Source organism: Melospiza melodia, chromosome 2 (genome assembly GCF_035770615.1).
Source record: "Melospiza melodia melodia isolate bMelMel2 chromosome 2, bMelMel2.pri, whole genome shotgun sequence".
NCBI lineage: Eukaryota > Metazoa > Chordata > Aves > Passeriformes > Passerellidae > Melospiza > Melospiza melodia.
This window is the reverse complement of record NC_086195.1, coordinates 76153711-76174875: the sequence shown is the minus strand read 5'-3', so window position 1 is coordinate 76174875 and position 21165 is coordinate 76153711. Positions and strand designations below refer to the sequence as shown.

The following is a 21165-nucleotide window of genomic DNA, read 5'->3' as shown; positions in this document are numbered from 1 at the left end:
TGGGAAGTCCTAGAAGGTATTTTGCCCAAATGGACTAAAAATTAAGCACTGCTGACTTGTGTTCACTCTCAACACCACCACATCTCTTACCATTATTAGATATTTTTCTCTAGATACTAAATTGCATCAGTTTCTGTCTTTATTCTGTGCTTCAGATACTGTTTCTGCAAAGGTTTCAGAAAGTTTCCAGACTGCAGAAAAGCAGAGCAATTAAAATGTATATATTCTGAAACACATTAAATTGTAGTCTTATAAATTTTACTTGAAAGTTATAAATTTCACGTAAGTCCTAAAAGCAATAGTTGAGGCATTTTTTTCATGTATGCATGTACGCTGAAGTCTGTTTGAAGAGCATCTGGGTATGGATGGTATTAATAGTGAGTATTTAATGTCAGGTTTTTTCATAGGGTAGCAAAGATAACTTGATGGACACCAGGTTGAACACAAGCCTGTGCAGCAAAGAAGGCCCCTGGTACCCTGGGCTACATTAGGCAGAGCATTGGCAGCAGGTGGTCCAAAAACGCCTCCCTTAGATAAGCACATGTATTGACAGGAATTCTCATCTTTTTTCCAGCCAGAATAAACTGGGATCCGTCTGATCCTCAGATCATTTCTGAAGGGCTGTATGCAATTGCAGTGGTGTTGAGTTTCTCACGGATAGCCTACATCTTACCAGCTAATGAAAGCTTTGGGCCACTGCAGATATCACTTGGCAGAACCGTGAAAGACATCTTCAAGTTTATGGTGATATTTATCATGGTGTTTGTGGCTTTCATGATAGGCATGTTTAATCTCTATTCCTACTATCTGGGGGCAAAACAAAATGAAGCGTTCACAACGTAAGTACAACTGATTAAATTGCAACCTTTATTTTCTTATCAATAACCCAGTAAAATACTAAATGTTCTTTGCAATGCTACTGTATTTTTGGATGTGGGGAAATGAGATCTCTTTATGAAAGCAAGAGAAAATAAGTCTTCAAAGAGATGGAGATAAATAGGAAAAAGTACCTCAGAGGTTTGGACTTACGTTTATTTATAAATGATCAGGAGGAGATACGTGCATTTAAATTAACTAACCTGAAAAAGAAAAAATCACTATTTCCACACCATGACTTTACCCTGGAATTGTGGAATAGTAAAATCTCAGCTGGAAGATTATGGTCCATAAGACTAATTTTTTTGAAAATTGCAGATTTGCCATCAGATATCCTGTCTTCTTCATAGTTTATATACTTTAGTTTCATGTTAATATTTATCATATTAGCAGTGAAATTATTCTCAGTAAGTGAACTAATGATGCAATTTAAATAAAGTATTTACAGGTAAATTATTTTTAATTTTTTTTCATGTTAACAGCAAGCTTGTAGTATACAGATTTAAGTAGTTAACAAGTGAATCATTGTAATATTCTTTTGAGGATGGATATATGATTCCTAAAACCATCTGATCTGAATCAGATGGTTTTATTTTTAGTTCTATTAGGAATTTTGTGTTATGAAACAGCCATGAAATTAGACAGTCTACTTTTATGTACATAGATGTAGTTAAACATTATGATAATGGAAAAATTTGTACACTGTATAAAATTGATAACTGGCAATTTCTACAATAAGAATATACAGCTTTTCTTAAATAACGTATGCATGTGTCCAATTTCTCCTTTTAGTGTTGAAGAAAGCTTCAAAACATTGTTCTGGGCTATATTTGGACTCTCAGAAGTTAAATCAGTTGTTATCAATTATAAACACAAATTTATTGAAAATATTGGCTATGTTCTCTATGGAGTCTATAATGTTACCATGGTCATCGTCTTACTGAACATGCTTATCGCTATGATCAACAGTTCATTCCAGGAAATTGAGGTAAAAAAGTCCATTTATGATGAAATATCACCCTATTTACTGTTGCAACTGATTGTCTCTGGCTCTTGGAAAATTTTTATGTCGACATCAAGACAAGTACCACATAAGCTTTTGGAAAATTTCAGAAGAAAATATTAATGCCACTGTTCATTTTTTATTATAAAATACCTGTCAATTACTTGGCTGCATGTGCTTGCAATAGTAAGAACCAGACTGGAACAAGAAACTACAGGTGAATTGTGTTATGTTCCTGAAGAGTATGGGCTACATGGTGTGACTTTGTGAATCTTTCATTTGCCTCATTTGTAATTACTTGCCAAAATCCAGCATTACCTTTTGCATTCCATGGAAAGCAGAGGGCTAAATCATTATCACTGTTTAGGAAAAAAGTAAGCAGATCTCCAGGAGCTGGGCCATCCCAGACTTTCCTAGGGGTTGCTCTTGCCAAAGCATCAAACTCGGTTGGGTTGACTCCACTTTGGTCCCACATTCTGGGCTCTGACTGGGGCCTGTAGCATTGTCAAGCTAGAGCAAGAGCAAGACATTCTCTAGGGATGTTCACATTCTTCTGGATCAGGAGGCCACAGGGCAAATCTATCAGCTTTGGAGCATTAAAAATACAGTGACTGGACAAAACAGCCTCTAAGGTACGGCAATATTGAGTCATGACCTTGAACTGATGTCAGTCCTTTCTGTAGAAAACCCTTCTAAACTTTACAGGGGGAAATATGGCGAGGGTTTTGGTGATCATAAATGATAAACATAAACCATGGTGATGATACTATATCTAGATTAATCATATATTTCAGAAAATTGAAGGAATTAGGTAAGAATCACCTCATCTTTTTAAAGTTCATGTTTAAAGTAATAGAATCTACAGACTAGTAATAGAGTCTGTCATTGTGGTCCTGTACCACTGACTATTAGCACTTATTCTGGAATAAACAACATTTAAATTAAATCCATTCTGTTCTTCTTCAATTGCATAAGCTCATTAAATGGATTAAGAAGAACAGTTCCGTTCACTGAAATTTTGGTTTTCATAGATCTTGATCTGTTTGAGATTTACTTCAGCCAATTACACTTAAAACACACATGCAGTTTAGCTAAAGCATCTTCAATACTCAGAGTGGTATTAACCATGTCCTAACTGCTGTGTTTCTGTTTTACAGGATGATGCTGATGTAGAATGGAAATTTGCAAGGGCTAAACTTTGGTTTTCTTACTTTGAAGAAGGGAGAACTCTTCCAGTACCCTTCAACTTAGTGCCAAGCCCAAAATCTTTGCTGTATCTCCTAATCAGAATAAAAAAATGTATTTCTAAACCATTTTTGTGCCAAAAGAAAAGCTTTCAGGAAGATGCAGAGATGAATAAGGTAATTTTTTTCTTGTATATACTGACTGCTAATTTTAGAAGAGAAAGCCAATTTTAACTTTATTTTTATTATTGCCCTGCTTTATTCATGAATTTCCCAACCTACTTAATTAATACTGAATCAGTCACTAATATGGGAGAGCAGAACAGAATAGAATAGAATAGAATAGAATAGAATAGAATAGAATAGAATAGAATAGAATAGAATAGAATAGAATAGAATAGAATAGAATAGAATAGAATAGAATAATTACAATCCCTGCTGAAGTTCAGGTCCAATGACATCTCCTGCTTTCCCCTTATCTGCAAGTCACTTTATCTCAGAATACCATCTAGATGGTCAGACAGATTTTACTTTTCATAAATACACACCTGGTTTTTCCAGTCACCATCTGTTCTTGAATGTGCTCCAATAAGTTTCATTTTTCATTGCATTATTTTGCCAGTTACTGAAGGGAGGCTGAGTGGCCCAGGGTTGCTCGAATCATAATTTTGACCTTTTTTGAAGATGGATCTGACATTTGCTGTTCTCCAGCCTTTGGGGACCTCTCCCAATACCCTTGGTCTTTCAGAGATGATATTTACAGCATATTTACAGCATATTTACAAGGGGTGCATCTGCTCTCTCAGATGCACCTGTGGAGGTAGCGCTCTGGATTTGCCTGGTTCAAGTTCTTCCTGTCTCCTCAAATTCCTTCACTGAGCACAGAGGTCTGAGAAACTGTTGATGAAACCTGAGGCAAAAAAGGCATCAAGTCCCTCATTCTTACCTTCATCCAGCTGTCACTTAAATCCCTTTCCCCACTGCCAACAAGCCTGCATTTTCCTTGTGCTGCCTTACGTTGCTGTTGTAGCAGTATTTCTTACTGCTCTTGCAAATGTCAGCTTAAGGCAATCTTTGTCTTTCCTAATGCCACCCTCACATGCATTTGTCATGTTGGAGAAACAAAATTTTCTTCAAAGGAAATTTAAGTATGGAAGAATCTTTGTTAAAATGGGCTGTGGTCTGAGCAGAGGCCTGTTCAAGGTTAAAAGTTCTTGAATTTGTTGTCAAGAGCCATTAGTCCTTAGTCTGGGGACCAGTAAAGAATTTACGTGCATCTGTCAGTTCTCTGTCACCAATGTCACCAGCACATTTTTCACACTTAGTAGTTGAAGAGTAAAAGAGGAAAAAGAGCTCACAATCCTAGAAAGAAAAAAATGGACTTTTAGGGAAAAATCCTGTGCCTCTGGGTAAGTTTATACAGTTTATGAAAACAAATGTAGGTATTGTATTACAAACACTGTTACCTAAGTCAGAATTGCTATTAAGTTCAAGTGTCTCATCTCTATTACCTGTAATTTTTCTAGTGTTTCACAGATCTCACTTCATTTTGTTTGGAAAATCTAATCCTAATGTATTTAGGACCTAATAGAAATGACACATTCATTTGCTCAGGTTTTTAATGAATCTGACATTTGCAGAACTTTTCTTCAAGCTGCGTGATGCAACCCGATTTTAAAACCTCTGTGAGTGATAAAGTCATCACTAAAATATTGTGCATTTGAGGAGATGCATATAAACTTAAAAATGAGTGGTGGTGGAAAAAAACAAATGGTTCTTTTCTAATTCACTTACTCTGTGAATTTTAAAAGCACATAAGTAGGTTGTAAGCTTGTGTAAATGACTTTTTAGCATGAAATTTATGTTCCCATAAAACAGGTATTCTTATAAGTCCCATTTATACAGACTAAGGAAAGAAGATGTATTTTTATCACTCCATTCAAACCTAGCAATTCATGTTTTCTAGCATGTTTCTAGAAAGGTGCATAGTGTAATACTAACCAGTTCTACATAAAACAGTAGCAGATTTGTCAGCTTTTACAGCAGTCGCTCTGAAAGAGAGCTGTAGGGATGCAAACATTGTTTATCAGATTTTTTCCCAGCCCTGAATTAATTTTGTCTTCAAATATTAATGCTTTTACACTCAGATTTTAGTATAACTAATCCTAAATGAAATGTGCATACTCTGCTGCCAAAGCATCTATAAAAATGCAAATCAAATTTTAAAAAATTGAAATTTTACATTGAAAAACATAAAGTGTCTGAGTTGTATTTATTAATTTCTCAGGTTTTGCAGCAGATAGTGGCAGATGATTGCATTTTCACTTACCTTCTGGGGTTCTACATGCTGAATTTATCTGAATCTATTGCCATCCTGTGCACTTCCAAGAAGTAGCTAAAGTGGTTTTGTGTAACCTTTTGATCCACTGTTGACGATTCATTATTGTTGAGGCTGTCATGGCATCTTCTCAAGGGCACTCTCAGGCTTTTGGGATTTTGACTTTTGGTTCCCTTAGTGCTGAGTGGGTTGATGCTGCTATGACTCCTGAGCAAGGAGCTACCTGTGCAGGTATATTTATAGTATAAATAAAAGAAGCTGTGGAAAGATAAGGAAAGATTTGGCAAGACCAGACCCAAGACTTCAGGGCTGTGTTTGTGCTGGTATAACTTGGGTAGCTTATCTGGGTATGGAGGCCAATTCGGGAATGGCTTGCCCCTATTCAGGTAGTGTTCCTCACAAAGTAGGAAACCTCTTGTCCCCAAGCCATTCCAGTTGCCACACTGTGCCTAGGAAGACAGAAGGATGCTCTGGTGTGAGTCCTACTCGGGAGGACAGTGAAAGTTTACTGGTGGGAGACATTGCACTGCAGTGCCCAGGAATGTTAACACACGCTGGGGTTCACTGATCCAGACCCAGCCTGTGGGTTGTTCTGCTGCAGAGCCTGCATCTTCTCTCTGCAAAAGCTGCTGCAGCTTCAGAGTGAGTGGGAAGACAAGAATTAGGGTGGGAAGGAAATTCTACTCCTAGCTCCAGCTCTGCCCTGATCATTGCTAGCAGAAAATAAAGCCAGATGCTGTCAGTGCTAAACAGCAAGTAATTTACATAGCTGTGTTCAAAGTATAGTACACCAGAAATTAATTTCCTGAGACATATCTAAATGCAATACTAAAGACTGTGAAGATGTTTTCTTTCAGGCTGCTGATTAAAATCCACATTCCTTTTTCAGGCTAGAATAGACTTTTTAAATATCGAGTGAGAAACTCAAACCAATAAAAAAGAAAAAAGAAATTAAGGAAAAGGAGATTTTTTTAAAAAAAACCTACTTTGACTACTGTTCTAAATTTAAAATTGCCTTGGGATTGAGAAAATTTATCGTTGAAGTGTCACAGAACTTGTTCATCTTCCTGAGCTAAAAATCAGCAGTGAGAGATAATATATTTAAATTTTGTTCATTAAACATGGCCCTTCAGAAAAGTAGTAAGGGACAGCTATTTATTGAAGTAGCTTTAAGACCTCACTCAAACAAGAAAAATATGTTAACTTTAACTTTCCTAGTGTAAAACAGTATCTCTGAAATTTTCATGAGTGATGTCTGCTTATAGGAGCACAAACTGAGTCACTTTCTGGGAACCCTCCTTTTTGATCCAAGAAAGTACAATTTTTTGGAATTGCAAGTTGACAGCAGTTTCTGATTTAAGACATTAATGAGGTGCTGAAGAAACCAGCTATAACAATTTCATTACTATTCTAATTGAATTTTACGTAATACAAGAGAATAATGAAATGAGAGGCAAGTGTAAAGATGAAGATGTTTTCAAAGAACAATGATCCATATATCCTGCATTTCATATTTCACCCCCCACTCTAGAAGAAGAGTTATTTTGGTTGGGATTTATATCATTGTTCTATTTAATTTGCATCATTTCCTCTCTGGTTACTCATATTCAATAAATGATAACTTAAAAATACGGATTCTAGGTCAGTCACCCATGTGGCAGGTTGAGTGCACTCTAGTACTAATTTTGGAGAAAGAAAAAGCCTTAAGCAGGAAGCTTAAACAGAGCTTAAAGAGAGTTAAAAAATGTTAAATGTGATAATGAAATCTTGGCTGTCTCTGCCACCAAGTGGTCATTCAGCAATTTACAGTGGATCTTGTGTCCTGTTGCTGGTACACATAAGATCTAATTAAAAGTAAATTATTATCCTAAAAACTGTGCTGGAGGGTGAAGTTTAACATAAAGGCATTACAGTGTGCCTGGTTTTACAAGTTTGCAGTGTCATAACTCATGTCATCACATATTTCCAATTTTGCTATTTCAAGTGAAAATCAAATTGTAATTGAGAGGTAGATTAACTTTTGAGGTGAAACAATGTAACGTAAGTTTGAAACTGGTAACCAGCATGACACTTTGCTTTTAAAATATGTAATAAAATACATAGTAAATACCCAAGGCAACTTCCCTCTACTGCTGCAGAGGAAGCGTGATCTTACACTTTTTCAAAAAGTGGTGCATGAGAAATCCAGGAGCTGGAATAGCAGGAAGATTGTTTTTCTCTTTTAACCCAGTATTGTAGATGAGGCCCAAGAAAGTATAATTAGTTCTAAAATCCTGAAAAACATAGCGATTTTGTAGTGATTGTGTAAACTCACTAGTCATTATTTGTTATTATAAATCAGATACCTAGTTTAAGGTAGGTTTAAAACATTTTGATAAGATTATACTTTTTAAGATATATTCAAAATATCTGAAGTAGCTTTATTCAAGCATGAAAAAATAATAACTTGCCCTTTCTATACAGGTCTGTGCACATGTAGATTAATATATAAGAGAAATATTAATTGTTTTATATGTTTTACATTATTTATCTTTTATAATTACTTTTGCTTAGTCAAGTAAACATAGACTAAATAGATAAATAATGTTTTTTTTTTAAGTATGGACAAATAGATTTGTGAATCTTTCTGAAGAACCAAAAATTCCCAAATTCAGTGTACACTTTATATTGATTGCTAATGAATGTATTTTACCAATAGATTTAATCAATTTTTGTATCAAAATGCAAGCCTGATCTAATAGAAGGTGTCCCTGCCAACTGCAGGGGCATTGCACTACCTGTTTTTAGATGTCCCTTCCAACACAAACCATTCTGTGATTCTATGGAATGCTGAACAAAATCTAATAGTATTTAAATTATTCCCGGTGTACAGCTGTGTAAGCAGCAAATCCTGCCCCATTTTTGTCAACAAATTGTATCCCAGCATATCCCACAGATCTTTAACAGGATTCAAAGTGCCCCAGTCTGCTTATCAGTAGATGCTTGATATATTAGGGCACAACATAGAGAGGTTCAATGGAAGTACAAAACATCTAATGGGATTTGAGACACTGCTCTGATGGTCCCATCCTTTGAAAGAGTAAAAATTTGGTTGGACCATGTATAATTTCAGGGGACTGAATTTTTAGTGGTAGTCCCACTTATTCCTCATCCAGATCCACCATGACTTATATTTCTTGCACTGCTATTTGTTGACCTGGCCCCGCTTTTTATCTAAAGCAATGCCATTTGGTTTTGCAGTTTCTGTTCACTGTTACTGCAGCCCAGTTGTTCAGCTTGAGTTCCAGTTCACCATTTTGTGATGCCTTAGGTTTTCTGTCATAGGATATATACATGAGATATACATATTGATCTTCTATTTATTTTGTACTATAAATAATGATTCTGTTTCAGCTTGATCAAAGGAAGCAATCGAGTATAAGAAGCTCAGATGAAATTCACTTGAACAGTTTAAACAATCCTCCAAGACAATACCAGGTAAAAAACAGTTTATTTTTAAATAAAATCAAGAAATAGTAGAACTGGCAGACTGATGGCATGAGGACAGTTTTGAATTTATGCTAAGTAACATGAGTCAAGGATAAATCCACAAACCTTGTATATTTCAGAAATAAATGAAATGGTTTAGGTATTTGCAGTAAAATTTTGAGGGTGTTTTTCACTACTCTTTGTTTCTTAAATGACACCCTTACAGTGCAATTTATTTATGTGTTCTAGAAAAATGTTCTTAATTTTAGATTGAGTCCTCAACTGCACAATGTGAACTGAGAAATCCAAAAATAAACCCCAAATCTTTCTGTTCCATTTGCTGAAGCAGATCAGCTTATTGTGGCACATCTCTACATACAAATGCCTCAAGCACTGCGAGTATCTGTCAGCCTTTATCCTATCAATGCAGTCTGGTTTTCCTTTGCCTCCTAAACAACTGCAGTGAGCCTTTGTGCAGTTAAGTATAAAGAGACCCAGCACAGTCCTCATAAATCTCAGCTATTCTGGTCCAGAGACTGCTTCTTTCCTTCTTGTAATACTGCAAAGTGGGTGGAAAGGAAGAAGCAAGAGCTGCCTGGGTAATATAAAAATACAATCTGAATGAAAAAAGGTACAGAAAATGAGTATAGTTAATTGATCACAAGAGAGATTTTCCCTTGGGCAGGCTAGCTCAGCTCCACTTTTATGTGATGCAGTGTCTACAGGAGTCTGTTCCAAAACTCCCTCACTTTTTCACAGCCAATTTCATTATGATGCAGGGGTAGATACTAAGATTAAAAATCTATGCCATAAACATGTAGTGTGGCTTTGTATTTGAAAGATTCTTGGATCATTGTAATAAACAGTACAGCTGCTGACCTTGCAGGCGTGACCACAGTGATGGCCTGGGACCACTAATCTGGCATGACTCACCTCAAAACCAGCTCTATTATTGTGGAGACAAAAGTAGAAATATAAATCTATGAATGTTTTCTATCTTAAGCTGGGAAAGAAAAAGTATTACGTTGTCATGGACTACACCCTATGAAAATATTAAACCTAAAGGCAGAAATACATATCCAAAAACGTACTTGGATACCTTGTTCTTTTTTAAGTAATTTGAACTGTTGGGAGAATCAGGGCCAGAATTAATTTTTTTCCTGGAAAGGTAAAATTTACAATAAATTTGCTGGCCTAGATTCCCCTTATTAAGCAGAGAGGTTGGTCATTCTCATGATATAAGCTATTTGATCAGTTTTAGTTGTCTCAGATGAGCTGTGATCTCAGGTTTGCTCCTTTTATCCATAGAAGGAAATAATACATATATTTACCTTAGAAAGTATCTGTCTTTGGTTATATGAGTCCCAGCTGAGACACTTAAATGACTTAGAATTTTGGATCCCATTTTCTCTAAGCAAGCCCTACACTGGGAAAACATGACTTAGCAAATATATCAAAATAGGTTCAAATAAACTAACAAACTAAAGGATTTACAACTAGCAATGCTAAGCAGGGTCATTACCATCTTTGGGTGGCAATAAAGGCCAGATGGCTTCATCTACTTGGAGATCAAAGATGCAACTCTATTAATAGCTCGTACAGCCTCCAGTAGTAGGTTAAAGCTTATGAATTATAGCATTCATAAGATTATGTTTAGTTCTCTAACTTTCAAATATATATATATATATATATGCAGAATCATGAAGTTTTTTACATTAAGTTTCTTTAACTTGTCAAGTTCTACACTGAAGTATCAGAATGCAATAGAAGGTAAGAGAGGTGTCATAATTTAACCTGTGTGTCAACTAAGTACCACACAGTTGCTTACTCACTGCCCCCACACTGCGCCTTCCAAGTTCATGCGATGAGGAGGAGAATCATAAAAGGTAAAACCTGTGAGTTCAGATAATGATACTTCACTAATTTAAATAAAGAAAAAAAAAAGTAGTAGTACTGGTAGTAATGAGAAGGAGACATAAAGGAGCAGTGATCACCCCTCAAGGCCAAGCCTCCCCAGTGTCTACATTGAGCATGATACTCTGTGGTATGAAATATTCCTCTGGCCAGCTTGGTTCAGCTGTCCCAACCATTCTCCCTCCCAGCTTCCTGTGCCCCTGCTCAGCAACAGAGCATGAGGCATTGAAGAGTCCTTGCCTTTGGGTAATCACTGCTCAGCAACAACTAAAACACCAGTGTGTTATCAACACTATTCTCATACTAGCCCAAACTCACACTGTACAAGCTAAAAGGAAAATGAACTCTGTCCCAGCTGAAATCAGGACGAGAGCTCTTACTTTGAAAAGTCATAACAATACTAGTCCAACTAAGAAAACTCCCCTTTCCTTTCTTTGTTTCTTCTCTGCAGAAAATAATGAAGCGTCTTATTAAAAGATACGTGTTGAAAGCTCAGATCGATAAGGAAAGTGATGAAGTCAATGAAGGTGAGTATGTTGATGAATTGTGTGTTTCATCAGAGAATCAAACTAAAGTGATTATATATTTCCAAAATACTTAATCCATTTCACATCTTTACAAGTGCAAGAGGTAAAATTAACATGCTGTTGAAGAGATGGGATTTATGTCTCTCCTCCCCCATCAGAAACTGTCACTGATCTGACAAGTGTTAAAATGTGTTGCTACATTTAGAAATAATAGAATCATAGAATAGTTTGGTTTAGAAGAGCCCTTCAAGATCATATGGTTCTTTAAAGATCTGGTGGTCTGGGCGGTGATGGGTTAATGATTGGATTCAGTGATTTTAGAGGTCTTTTCCAACCTAAGTGATTCTGTGACTGTGATTCTGTGATCTCTCTTGCAGCAGAACAGCATCCTCCATCAAATAGATCATGTGAGTTTTGTGAACTCACGGTCTCTCACACTTTTGCCTTCAGATTTGTTTGATTCCTGAACTGCATATTCCTGTCTCCAAGACACCATTCCACTGAGGTTTGCTCAGCTGGTCAGAGCATGGTGCTAATAACAACAAGATTTTGGGTTTAATCCCCACTTGGACCATTCACTTAAAGCTGGACTCAATGGTCATTGTGGGTCCCCTCCAACTCAGAATATCCTATGATTCACCAGTGGGCAGCAGAATATCTACTTCTTCTGTTTCAACAAAGAAATACAGGAAAAAAACATAATTTTGAGATATTTGGGTATGCTGTTTTTTTCTTTTGTTAATATTGTGATCCTTTAAAATCTGTTACAGGTGAATTGAAGGAAATTAAACAGGACATCTCAAGTCTCCGGTATGAACTCCTTGAGGAAAAATCTCAGAATTCTGAAGATCTGGCAGAACTTATAAGGAAACTTGGGGAAAAACTGTCACTTGACTCTAAGGAAGAAGAAAGCAAGAGATAACCAAAATAAGATATGCAACAGAATGTTAACAATTCACTTAAAGCCATATTTCTGTTTTCCTCAAGTCTAGCTCACATTTCTAAAAAAGATTCAGAAATTAAATCATTCCAATTCTGTTGAAAGAACACAGTTGCAAATCCTCTAGGTCTACAGTAGGGAGACCATACCACTTCAGTAAAGATATTTATTCTTTACCTGCTAAAGAGTAGTTGATCTGAGATAATTTAAGTACTCAATTTACTGTCTAGAATTCCAGTGGAGTGTTGATGAGCTCAGTCACGAAAGATTAAAAGCATAGATCAAAACTTTTCCTATGTTAACTGTTTGTTTTTTGCAAATTTCCCTTTGTAACCATTCTTACATGTATTTTAGTGAAGCAAAAGAGAAAAATCCAGGCTTTTATATATATATATACATATATCAAAAGCTGTTTAATTTTTCCAGCATTCCCAACTTGCAAAAAAAGGAAAAAAAGCTAACTCTCTTTCTTAAGAATATGTAGGATATGAAAATAAACCTATGAATGTTTCCATGTAGAGGTAAATACCAGGACACTCAGAGCACTGTGTTGTCTTTTCCCCTACTGATCCCTGTCAGCACTGGGCTATCCTTTGAGATACCTAGGTTCCAGTGGGAGTTAGTGCATTAAGAAAGAAATATTTTTCACCAAGTTTATTGAAAAGCTATTTCTGAGCCTGGGAGGCTAGAAGAAAACGTTCTTTAACCCAAAATAATTAACCCATGATGTTCCAATCTGTTTCAGAATTCCCAAGTTCTCTGGCTTTTATGTCTTGAACTGAACATCCCAAACTGCAGGTTAGGGGTTTGAATGCAACATTTTTATTTGAGGTGGAAGATACCAAAGTGTTAGGTCCAAACCTCTCTTTGAATTCTGGGAATGTCATGCATGGGGGACCATCTTTCTCTATGTTAAACCTGTTTAAATGATTAAATTTTCTGCAGACATAGATAGCAAACAAAACTATCTTGTTGCAAAACACAATGAAATCTTTTCTTCTCTGGATTTGCATCCCTCGTCCTTTTTTCCACTGGTGACAGCTCAGCTCTTGTGCTGTATTCTTTAGGACTCTTTTAATGAAGAATCTTCACTCCATGTGGTAAAGAAAGCTCCAACATTTTCACCCTGCCCACTGCAATAGTTAAAATCTGTTTCTGTTAAACTGCAGATGAGCTATCTCATGCTCTGTCTGGCTGTTTGTTGTGTAACAATGTCCATGCAGGACAGTCAGATGGTTTCTGTCTTTCCAGATAGAAACAGCATAAATTCCATTCCATAATTTTTCCCTTGGTTAATATAATAATTTGTGTTTCTCTCTTTGGACAGCCACTAATTATGGAGGTGTTATAAACATACATTACATTGGGCATCTCTGCTTCTCTTTAAGCTTTTTTTTTTTTGAGATTAGTGAAAGGGCTGTGAAAAATTATAATATGGCATCCAGGTGTATAACACACCTGTAAAAGACTTGTATGAAACAAGACTAAAAAAGGCTTGTCAGTAATTGCTTTAAAATTAGCTTTGTGAAATTTATTTACTGTGGAATGTATTAGAATGTTTCTGCCTTTCCCTTTCAGGCTGGAGATTATTTTTATGGGGTCTAGATTAGTTTCCAGCTGAATTTTTATTGATAGTTCTTTTTAAAAAAATATTGATGGAATCACTGTGTATTTTCAGGGAAAAAAGACATACTAGAATGGGTTTTGAAATCACTTGGAGACTTTGAAATCAGGTGGAGGTAGGGGACTGAGGTCAGCTTGCCCTGTGACTGTGTTTCGTGCTTTGGAGGAAGAGCTTGGCAGGAAAGTTTAGCCACAAATGGTGTGTGGGGAGCAATGTGTGTCCTGTGGGCTTCAGGTGCAATGAACTCAGGGTTTGGAAACTTCTAAGCCTTCTTCATCTGAGGGAGAAGGAGGAAAGTGAGGATTCCAAGGTAGGGGCAGGATTCAACAGGCAGCTGGTGTGACCTTAGGCTGGAAGGCAGTGTGATGGTAACTTCACTGTGTTCTGGCTCCTGGATGGTTCCTGGCCATCTCTCTTGGCCAGGACTGGCCTCTGAGTTGAAGTTCCCCCTGAGTATTTTGGACCTGGTTTTCTGAAACAGTGGGCAGTTCCTTCAGCCCCACCGAAGGGCTGTGTTAGAGGCCATGCTGCTCAAAGCACATCTTCCATCTGAGGAAAGCTCTTCAGAAAATCTGTTGGTCAGGATCAGAGGTAAGAGGGGCAGCCAGCGTTCACTTTCAGTAATCAGAAGTCTTAATTTTTGGTCATTGTAATACACAATTTGGATCTGCTGTAGTGCTCATTGATGGTAAACCCTCACTCTCCATAAACCCAGAGAGAGGAAATACATATACACAGGTTGAGATCCAGGCACTTTTAAAGTGAAGATTTTTATTACAGAGGTAAAATGTACACTGTGAATTTGTTTAAACCCAAAATTTGATGTACCTTAAAACTATAAGATCATAATGTATATATTGTATTTCATGAAGAAAATACATATGGATTTTTTTAATCATTGAAGATATTTTATATGTAGTTATTACTCATGGAACAATTTGTTAAATATATTTGAAGAGGTCTATTGCCAAATGTAGTGTGACAAGCAATGTAGTATTTTAAATGAGCACAATACCAAATATATTATGCTGATTAAAAAAAAATTAAATGTACCAAACTAAAAATGCCTTTGTGATCCATTGTATGAACATTTTGGTATTTCACTTTGGAAATTCGGCTGCTCCTGCTTGGAAGACTGATACGGTAAAAAACTTGGATTTCCGAACAACACTAATATTAAAAAAAAACATTTCAAAGAAGTATTTTCATACTTAATTAGACTCAAGGCCAAATATTTTGTCTCCTTTGACTGTGCCTGATGCTAGATGTTTCAGAACATCTGCAGTAACATAATTTTCACCTTACATAGTTCTCCTTTTGGTTTCTAATAAAACAATAATTTGATCAGAAAGTATTTCCATATTTGTTTGTGAATTATTAGGATAACAAGATAGTCTTGCTGCCTACTTAATTGTATCTTTAAATCTTGTTAATTACTTGAGTTCAGTAATTCTCTTTCTTTAGCAGCAGCTTCCACATCTAAACCAGACCTGCTAAAACCAGACCTGCTATGAAGTATTGTCTTTATATACATTTTTCCCCCTGAGTATTTCTTAAACTTCAATTATGAAATGTGGTGAGTAGATTTCATCATCCCTTAGAGAATCTCCTTTCTGTTTCACCCAAATTTCACTAAAAGGTATGGAAGGATTTGGGAACTTCTGAAGAGAAGGCAATGGAGTAAGAAAATCCCCAAATCAATGTCTGTGCAAGGTTTTCTCACACTATTCTAGATGAAACAGAATCACATCTAAATACTGAGAGAAAGCTTTATACGTCATAGAGGAATGGAAATTTTATTAGAGACCAATTGTGCAACACAAGCCTAAGGTACCCAAGATTTACAGTGATAGATGCTGAGAAAAAGCAATGGGATTTCAAATTAAAGTTCTGACATTCCAGGTGAAAATCTGCTGCATTACACCATATTTAGAGCACTGACAGGACAAGCCAATGAATGCTGCTGGTTTTAGAAGAGGCATCTACAGATTTCATCATCTGATTTTAGATGAAAGCCATGAAGACAAGCAACTGAGCTTGTCTAGTCTTTCTTTGTGTTCAGTGGATAGAAATGGTTAAAGTTATGATTTTGTGTCATCTTAAGGTAGACAAGTATTCCAGGTAAGTCATATAGTAGAAGTGACCATTTATCTCCTGTTACTCTGAAGAAGCCACTCTGGCTGTTGGCAACATTTCTGTTAAAGTGTGAGAAGTCCCAGCTTGTCAGAAATCAGCACTCGGCTCGTGAACGCTGCAAGGCCAACGAGCCATCACAAATGATCGTCTCATTGGAAGGGCTTGAACTGATGGGGACAGTCACTGAGAGGGGCAGGATCTAACTTGCCATCCCGAGAACCCATCCCATTCCCCAGGGATGATGGGTGAGTTGGGTTCTTCTTTGCACCAATATTTTCATTTTTCCTTCTTCATTAGTGTTGCTGTGGGTCAGCATAAACAAAACCACCCATTAACCAAATCTATCACAAATGTGAGAAAAACTCTGTTACAGAGCACAAGGCAACTAAGTTCTTGCTGCCAAACCAGGACCTTTATGACAAAGAGAAGTTTATGTCTCATGTTCTAGTACATTGGGGTGAGCATATATTTTCAATAATATATTTTCAAAGCTTAAAATACCATAGCTTGATCTTGGCAGTACTTCAGCTATAGCAGCTGTATCCTGTAATTTACTAAGAACATGTTCTCATGACTTCTGTGTCCCAAAATGCAGTTTAGTACAACAAAATCTTGCATTTGCTTCTTAGAGATTTCCCTCAGGCTTGAAATTTCTATGTGAACACTGTAATTAATACATTACAAACCACATAATCTGAAACTGTACTCATTTGCAGAACAGAAGAAATTGTTCTTACAGTGTGAATTGCTAGTTTTTCATGTAAATATTTAACGCTTTTTAAAATTTGTTGGAAGCTGCTTGGTGTGAATAATCTAAGTACTTAGGTTCCTGCTTAAATTTTATTTTGGCTTGTGGAAAATAGAATTCACAAAGTTTGTGCTTGGAAAACTACTTGTGCTTCAGAAGCTCATCTCAAAAGAGAAGTTAATTGAGGCTGAGGTATGTACCTTAAGCTCCATGCTCTTAGAAGGCCAAGGAATCCCATGCACTGTTCTTTCCTTGTGTATGAGTAACCTCAAAACGTTTCATTTGTTCTGTTGTTCCCTGGTTACCATCAGTACCTCAAAATATTTCATTTATTCTCTTGTTTCAATTTTTGCAAGAAGCCACGTTTCCTGTTCCTCTTTCTGTTCTTGTCACCATATGACAGTGCAGTAGGGTTCAAAAAGTACAAATTTTCAGTGATTTCTCTGTCCAAGGAGATGCGTTTTCGTAGTTTTTGGTTTTAAGATTTTGAATATTCTGTGCTTAGCTCCTTGACATTTACACTTTGCTCCAATGGAACTCCAATCAAAGTACTTGAAAAAGATCAGTTCATAATGCATTCAAAGTAAAATGTAGCAGATAAATCGTTATCAATGTTAATAGCAATAGTTTATGCCCTTTTATATATGAACATTTTTATACCATTCTGATATTTAATTATACTTTATAAACAAGTATATTCTAGTAGGTTTGCAAAGGAAAAAAGGGCGTAAATAAAGTGACAAACAGTCCAAAAGCTTTTTGTTAGTAGGCAAAACCTACTCACTCTCAAATACAAAAAAATGTATTTTCCTATGACCCTTGTTAAGCCAGCTCAAGTCTCTGTTCTTCAGCTTCTTCATTTATGCTGGGAGAAAGTGATACTAATTGATGTCAACATGCTCAAATAAGTAATTTCATGAACTGAAGAGAAAACTTCCATTCTTTCTCAAAGGGAGTACTTTTATTGTTTTCATAGAAGATTTTGTGTAACTTTAGCAGAACTCCAATGATGTAATCAACTTCAGCAGAGAAAACCCATGAGATTTCATGGATTAATGTCTTCACTGCACTGCTATGGGTTTGTTCTTTAGAACTGCTGTTCTAAAAGTTCCAATTGAGACTGAATTTGTCCTGTCTGTAGCCCAATTTATTCAGTCCCCCCCATCTCCTAATGGTAAACTGAGGCTCTGCAGCTGGGTCACAACATCCTCTTTTGAATGCAGAAATATCAGTGACACAGTGAATTTTTTAAAATGCATACAGCAGGGGCAAATCTTTCTGGTGAACCCAAGGTAAGGTAGGTACAGTATCAGGTTGCTATCAAATGCTGTTGGCAGTAAAAGATTCAAGAGATTACTTTATGTGGCTGTGCTAGAGCACATGTGGTCTCTCCTGACATGTTCATTTTGTTTCTCAAAAGAAACTGTTTCTTCTAGAAATTACTTTGTGCGTCAATCTGTCAGAATAATTTTAGAATTCTGTGAGTTGCTTCTCTCTGAAGTGGACATCATACTTTATTTGAGGAAACTAAACGGCCTGGTGCAGCAATATCAGTGGCTGTAATCCTTCAGCAGAGGCTTCTCTCTTACCCGACAGAAGGCCACTGACCTAGTACCATCAAGAGTGTTAAAAAACAGCCCTGGCTATACCAAGAAATATTTCTCAGAATCTACCCGGAAAGAAATTAAGACAAAATCATTCCCAAAGTGTCTAGGGGTCTTCTAATGTTGCAAGATAGCCTGTATTCACTCATGAATGTTCCATGTGTCTGCAGATTTTGTCCCTTCTGATTCAACATCCACAGCACACATTGCAGTAAGACATCTAGGCTGCCCTCCTAGTCTCTGAAAACTCTGAATGTTGTGTCAGAGGTACATATTTACTTTAAATGGAGGCACAGCCTTGGCCCAAGCTGTTGCAGTTCAATATCTTGAGAAAATGTAAATCCCTTATTGGGTCAACAACGAGGTCTCCATGGAGTATTTAGCTAACAAGAATTGCTGGCAATTGCACATAAAAATATGCCAAGTGCTCTTCTCTGCAGAAGTTTTCACAGCTTCAAACAGAGTACTTTTGTAAAACTCAGATTTTAAATAATCTGTGAATATTAAAAATTAACCCCCATAACACTTGTCTTTAGACTGTAAAGTGCAGTCATTCCAGTAGATTTAACAGCTTGCAAAATTCTTATTCATTAAACCTGAAATTTAATTGTTGCATTAGGCAAACACTGAGATATTTTTATCTAATGTGGGTGAATTTTCCAATCACCAGCCAAAATTTAATATGAAGGAGATTGTTTAGGGAACAGGATCCATGTTGATGTTCCCAGTGAGGTATCCTCATCTCCCTGCTCCAACATCATCTCATAGGATGCTGGCATGCCATGGTCCTTAGGGGTTACCTTAGGAGCTTGATAGGCCAATAAAGTTACACATAATTGAAAAGAATGGAAATTTATTTTAACAGATGCTCCAGCTGTCAGGCTTGAAATTACTTCAAATGCATGTGTTCCTTTTGGTTGATTTTATGCAGAGAGGAGTACCTGAGCTGCAGAACAGCAGTCACTGTACTACAGTAGCTCTGGTGCAAATAATTCTAGCTCTTCTGGGAAAAAAAATAAATTGAAAAATTTGGAAGCAGTCTTAGGAACTGCAAGGTCACCATGTACATGCCTCCCAATAAACTGTTTCTGCTTACTTATCCCTTCCTTTCATCTAACACTTATTTTGAAAAGTAAATTATTAAGGTTACCCATTTATTTTTAGGTTTATTGGTTTACATAGTTGTTTTAGGCAGGAATTCAACTTTAAATACAATAAATGTATTTCAAGTCATCATTTTCAATGTGCATAAATTTCATGGTGGTGTTCTAGTATAGCCAACAGCTCCTAGCCAAGAGTTTGTCATCCTGGGATTCCTCTATGCATAATGAAGATCATCAGTTGATGCAGCAAAAAGTAAAGTTGTCTGTGTACCTGCAGACCCCAGGATGCAGATCAGAAGATGAAAGATGGTATTAGATATCCATCTTTTTTAATAGACTATAGCAAAGAGAAACTGGAATTCCTGGAAGTTGTGTTTGCATTCACAAGATACATTGCAGAGACTCTCAAATTAATCCATTCCAGTGACTTAGAGTGAATTTTCCTTCCTGTACACCTAAACAATTTTAATTAACTTTATAATGGGACTGAAAAATATTTGTATGCACCCTTTTCTGCATGATACAGGCCTGTAGTTTCTTGTCTAAAGTAAACTCTGTCTAATAGCAAAGGTGAAAACAACCTGGAGAAGTTAGTCTGCAAATGAAACCTCAGGTGCTTCTTGGTTCAGGTGACTTGGTAGGTAAGGGGGAGCAAGAGGGAGCTGTAACAATGGGGATTGAGTTAGATTGAAGTCCCTGCAGGACTGTGGGTAGGCTCCTAGAGCCCTGCAAGAACCTGCCTGGAATCTCTAATGAGAAAGTTCAGTGACTATTGATAGTTTCTAGGCCCAAAAATTGTAAAACAAAATCTAAGAATAGTTCCAATAGAACTGATGTAGCAGTGACTTTCTGAAAAACAGCTTCTAGCAACTCCTGAGGCAAGACATTCCAGGAGAGTTGAACACATTATTATTTCCTTGACAAAAAGCTGCCCACTGTGTTGAAACAATGAAACAATGCTTTTTTTTTTGTTTAGTTTTGGGAGTTTTTTGTTTTTGTTTTTGTTTTTTTGTTTTTGTTTTTGGTTTTTTGTTTTTGTTTTTGTTTTTGGTTTTGGTTTTTGGTTTTGGTTTTTTGTTTTTGTTTTTCGTTTTTTTTGTTTTTGTTTTTGTTTTTTTGTTTGTTTGTTTGTTTGTTTTTTTGTAGTACTATGCAAAATAAATGTAACTACTGTGTGGACCAATGAGAAAGTTTGCTATAGTCCAGAAGTATATCAGCCACATTTTCTTCAGTTTATGAGAATTACATTCCCTCTTGCTGCACACTCACTGTCTGCAGCAGTCCCATTAAACTCTGCCTTCTGCTAAGTCCATCCCTGTAAATGTCTTAACTGGCTATATATATATATATATATATATATATGTATATGCATGAAGTATCCTCCTCTTTCCAATAAAGCAAACATTTTAACATTTTATTTTCCAACCATATTTCCTCATTCCTTCTACCCTTTTTCTTAATAACAACTTCTAAGTGAGCTTGAAAACAATACTGTCCCACAGCAGTGCCTTGGCAAACATAAACTCTCTACTGTGGCCAGAGGTTTGAATGAATAATTGGGAAATAGATTAATTCAATCAGTAATGATTATAATATAAGCTATCTATCTTTCTGCAGTACATTTATTAAGTTATGACTAATTGAATTTACTGCATCAGGTTTTCAGAAATCTTTCTACAAAACCAGGAGGAAACACAAAA

The 21165-nt window shown here is 36.4% G+C and overlaps 1 protein-coding gene across 1 annotated transcript in view; it reads left to right on the top strand.

The window, feature by feature from the left end:
• TRPC6 (transient receptor potential cation channel subfamily C member 6) overlaps positions 1-14938 on the top strand; it is a 78077-nt gene extending 63139 nt beyond the window's left edge. Inside the window, exons 7-12 of the mRNA XM_063148902.1 lie at positions 575-839; positions 1669-1864; positions 3037-3240; positions 8795-8878; positions 11235-11310; positions 12081-14938. Of these exons, the coding sequence (XP_063004972.1) occupies positions 575-839; positions 1669-1864; positions 3037-3240; positions 8795-8878; positions 11235-11310; positions 12081-12232 (977 nt within the window). The 3' untranslated portion in view covers positions 12233-14938. The remainder of the gene's footprint in view (positions 1-574; positions 840-1668; positions 1865-3036; positions 3241-8794; positions 8879-11234; positions 11311-12080) is intronic.
• The last annotated feature ends 6227 nt before the right edge of the window (positions 14939-21165 follow it).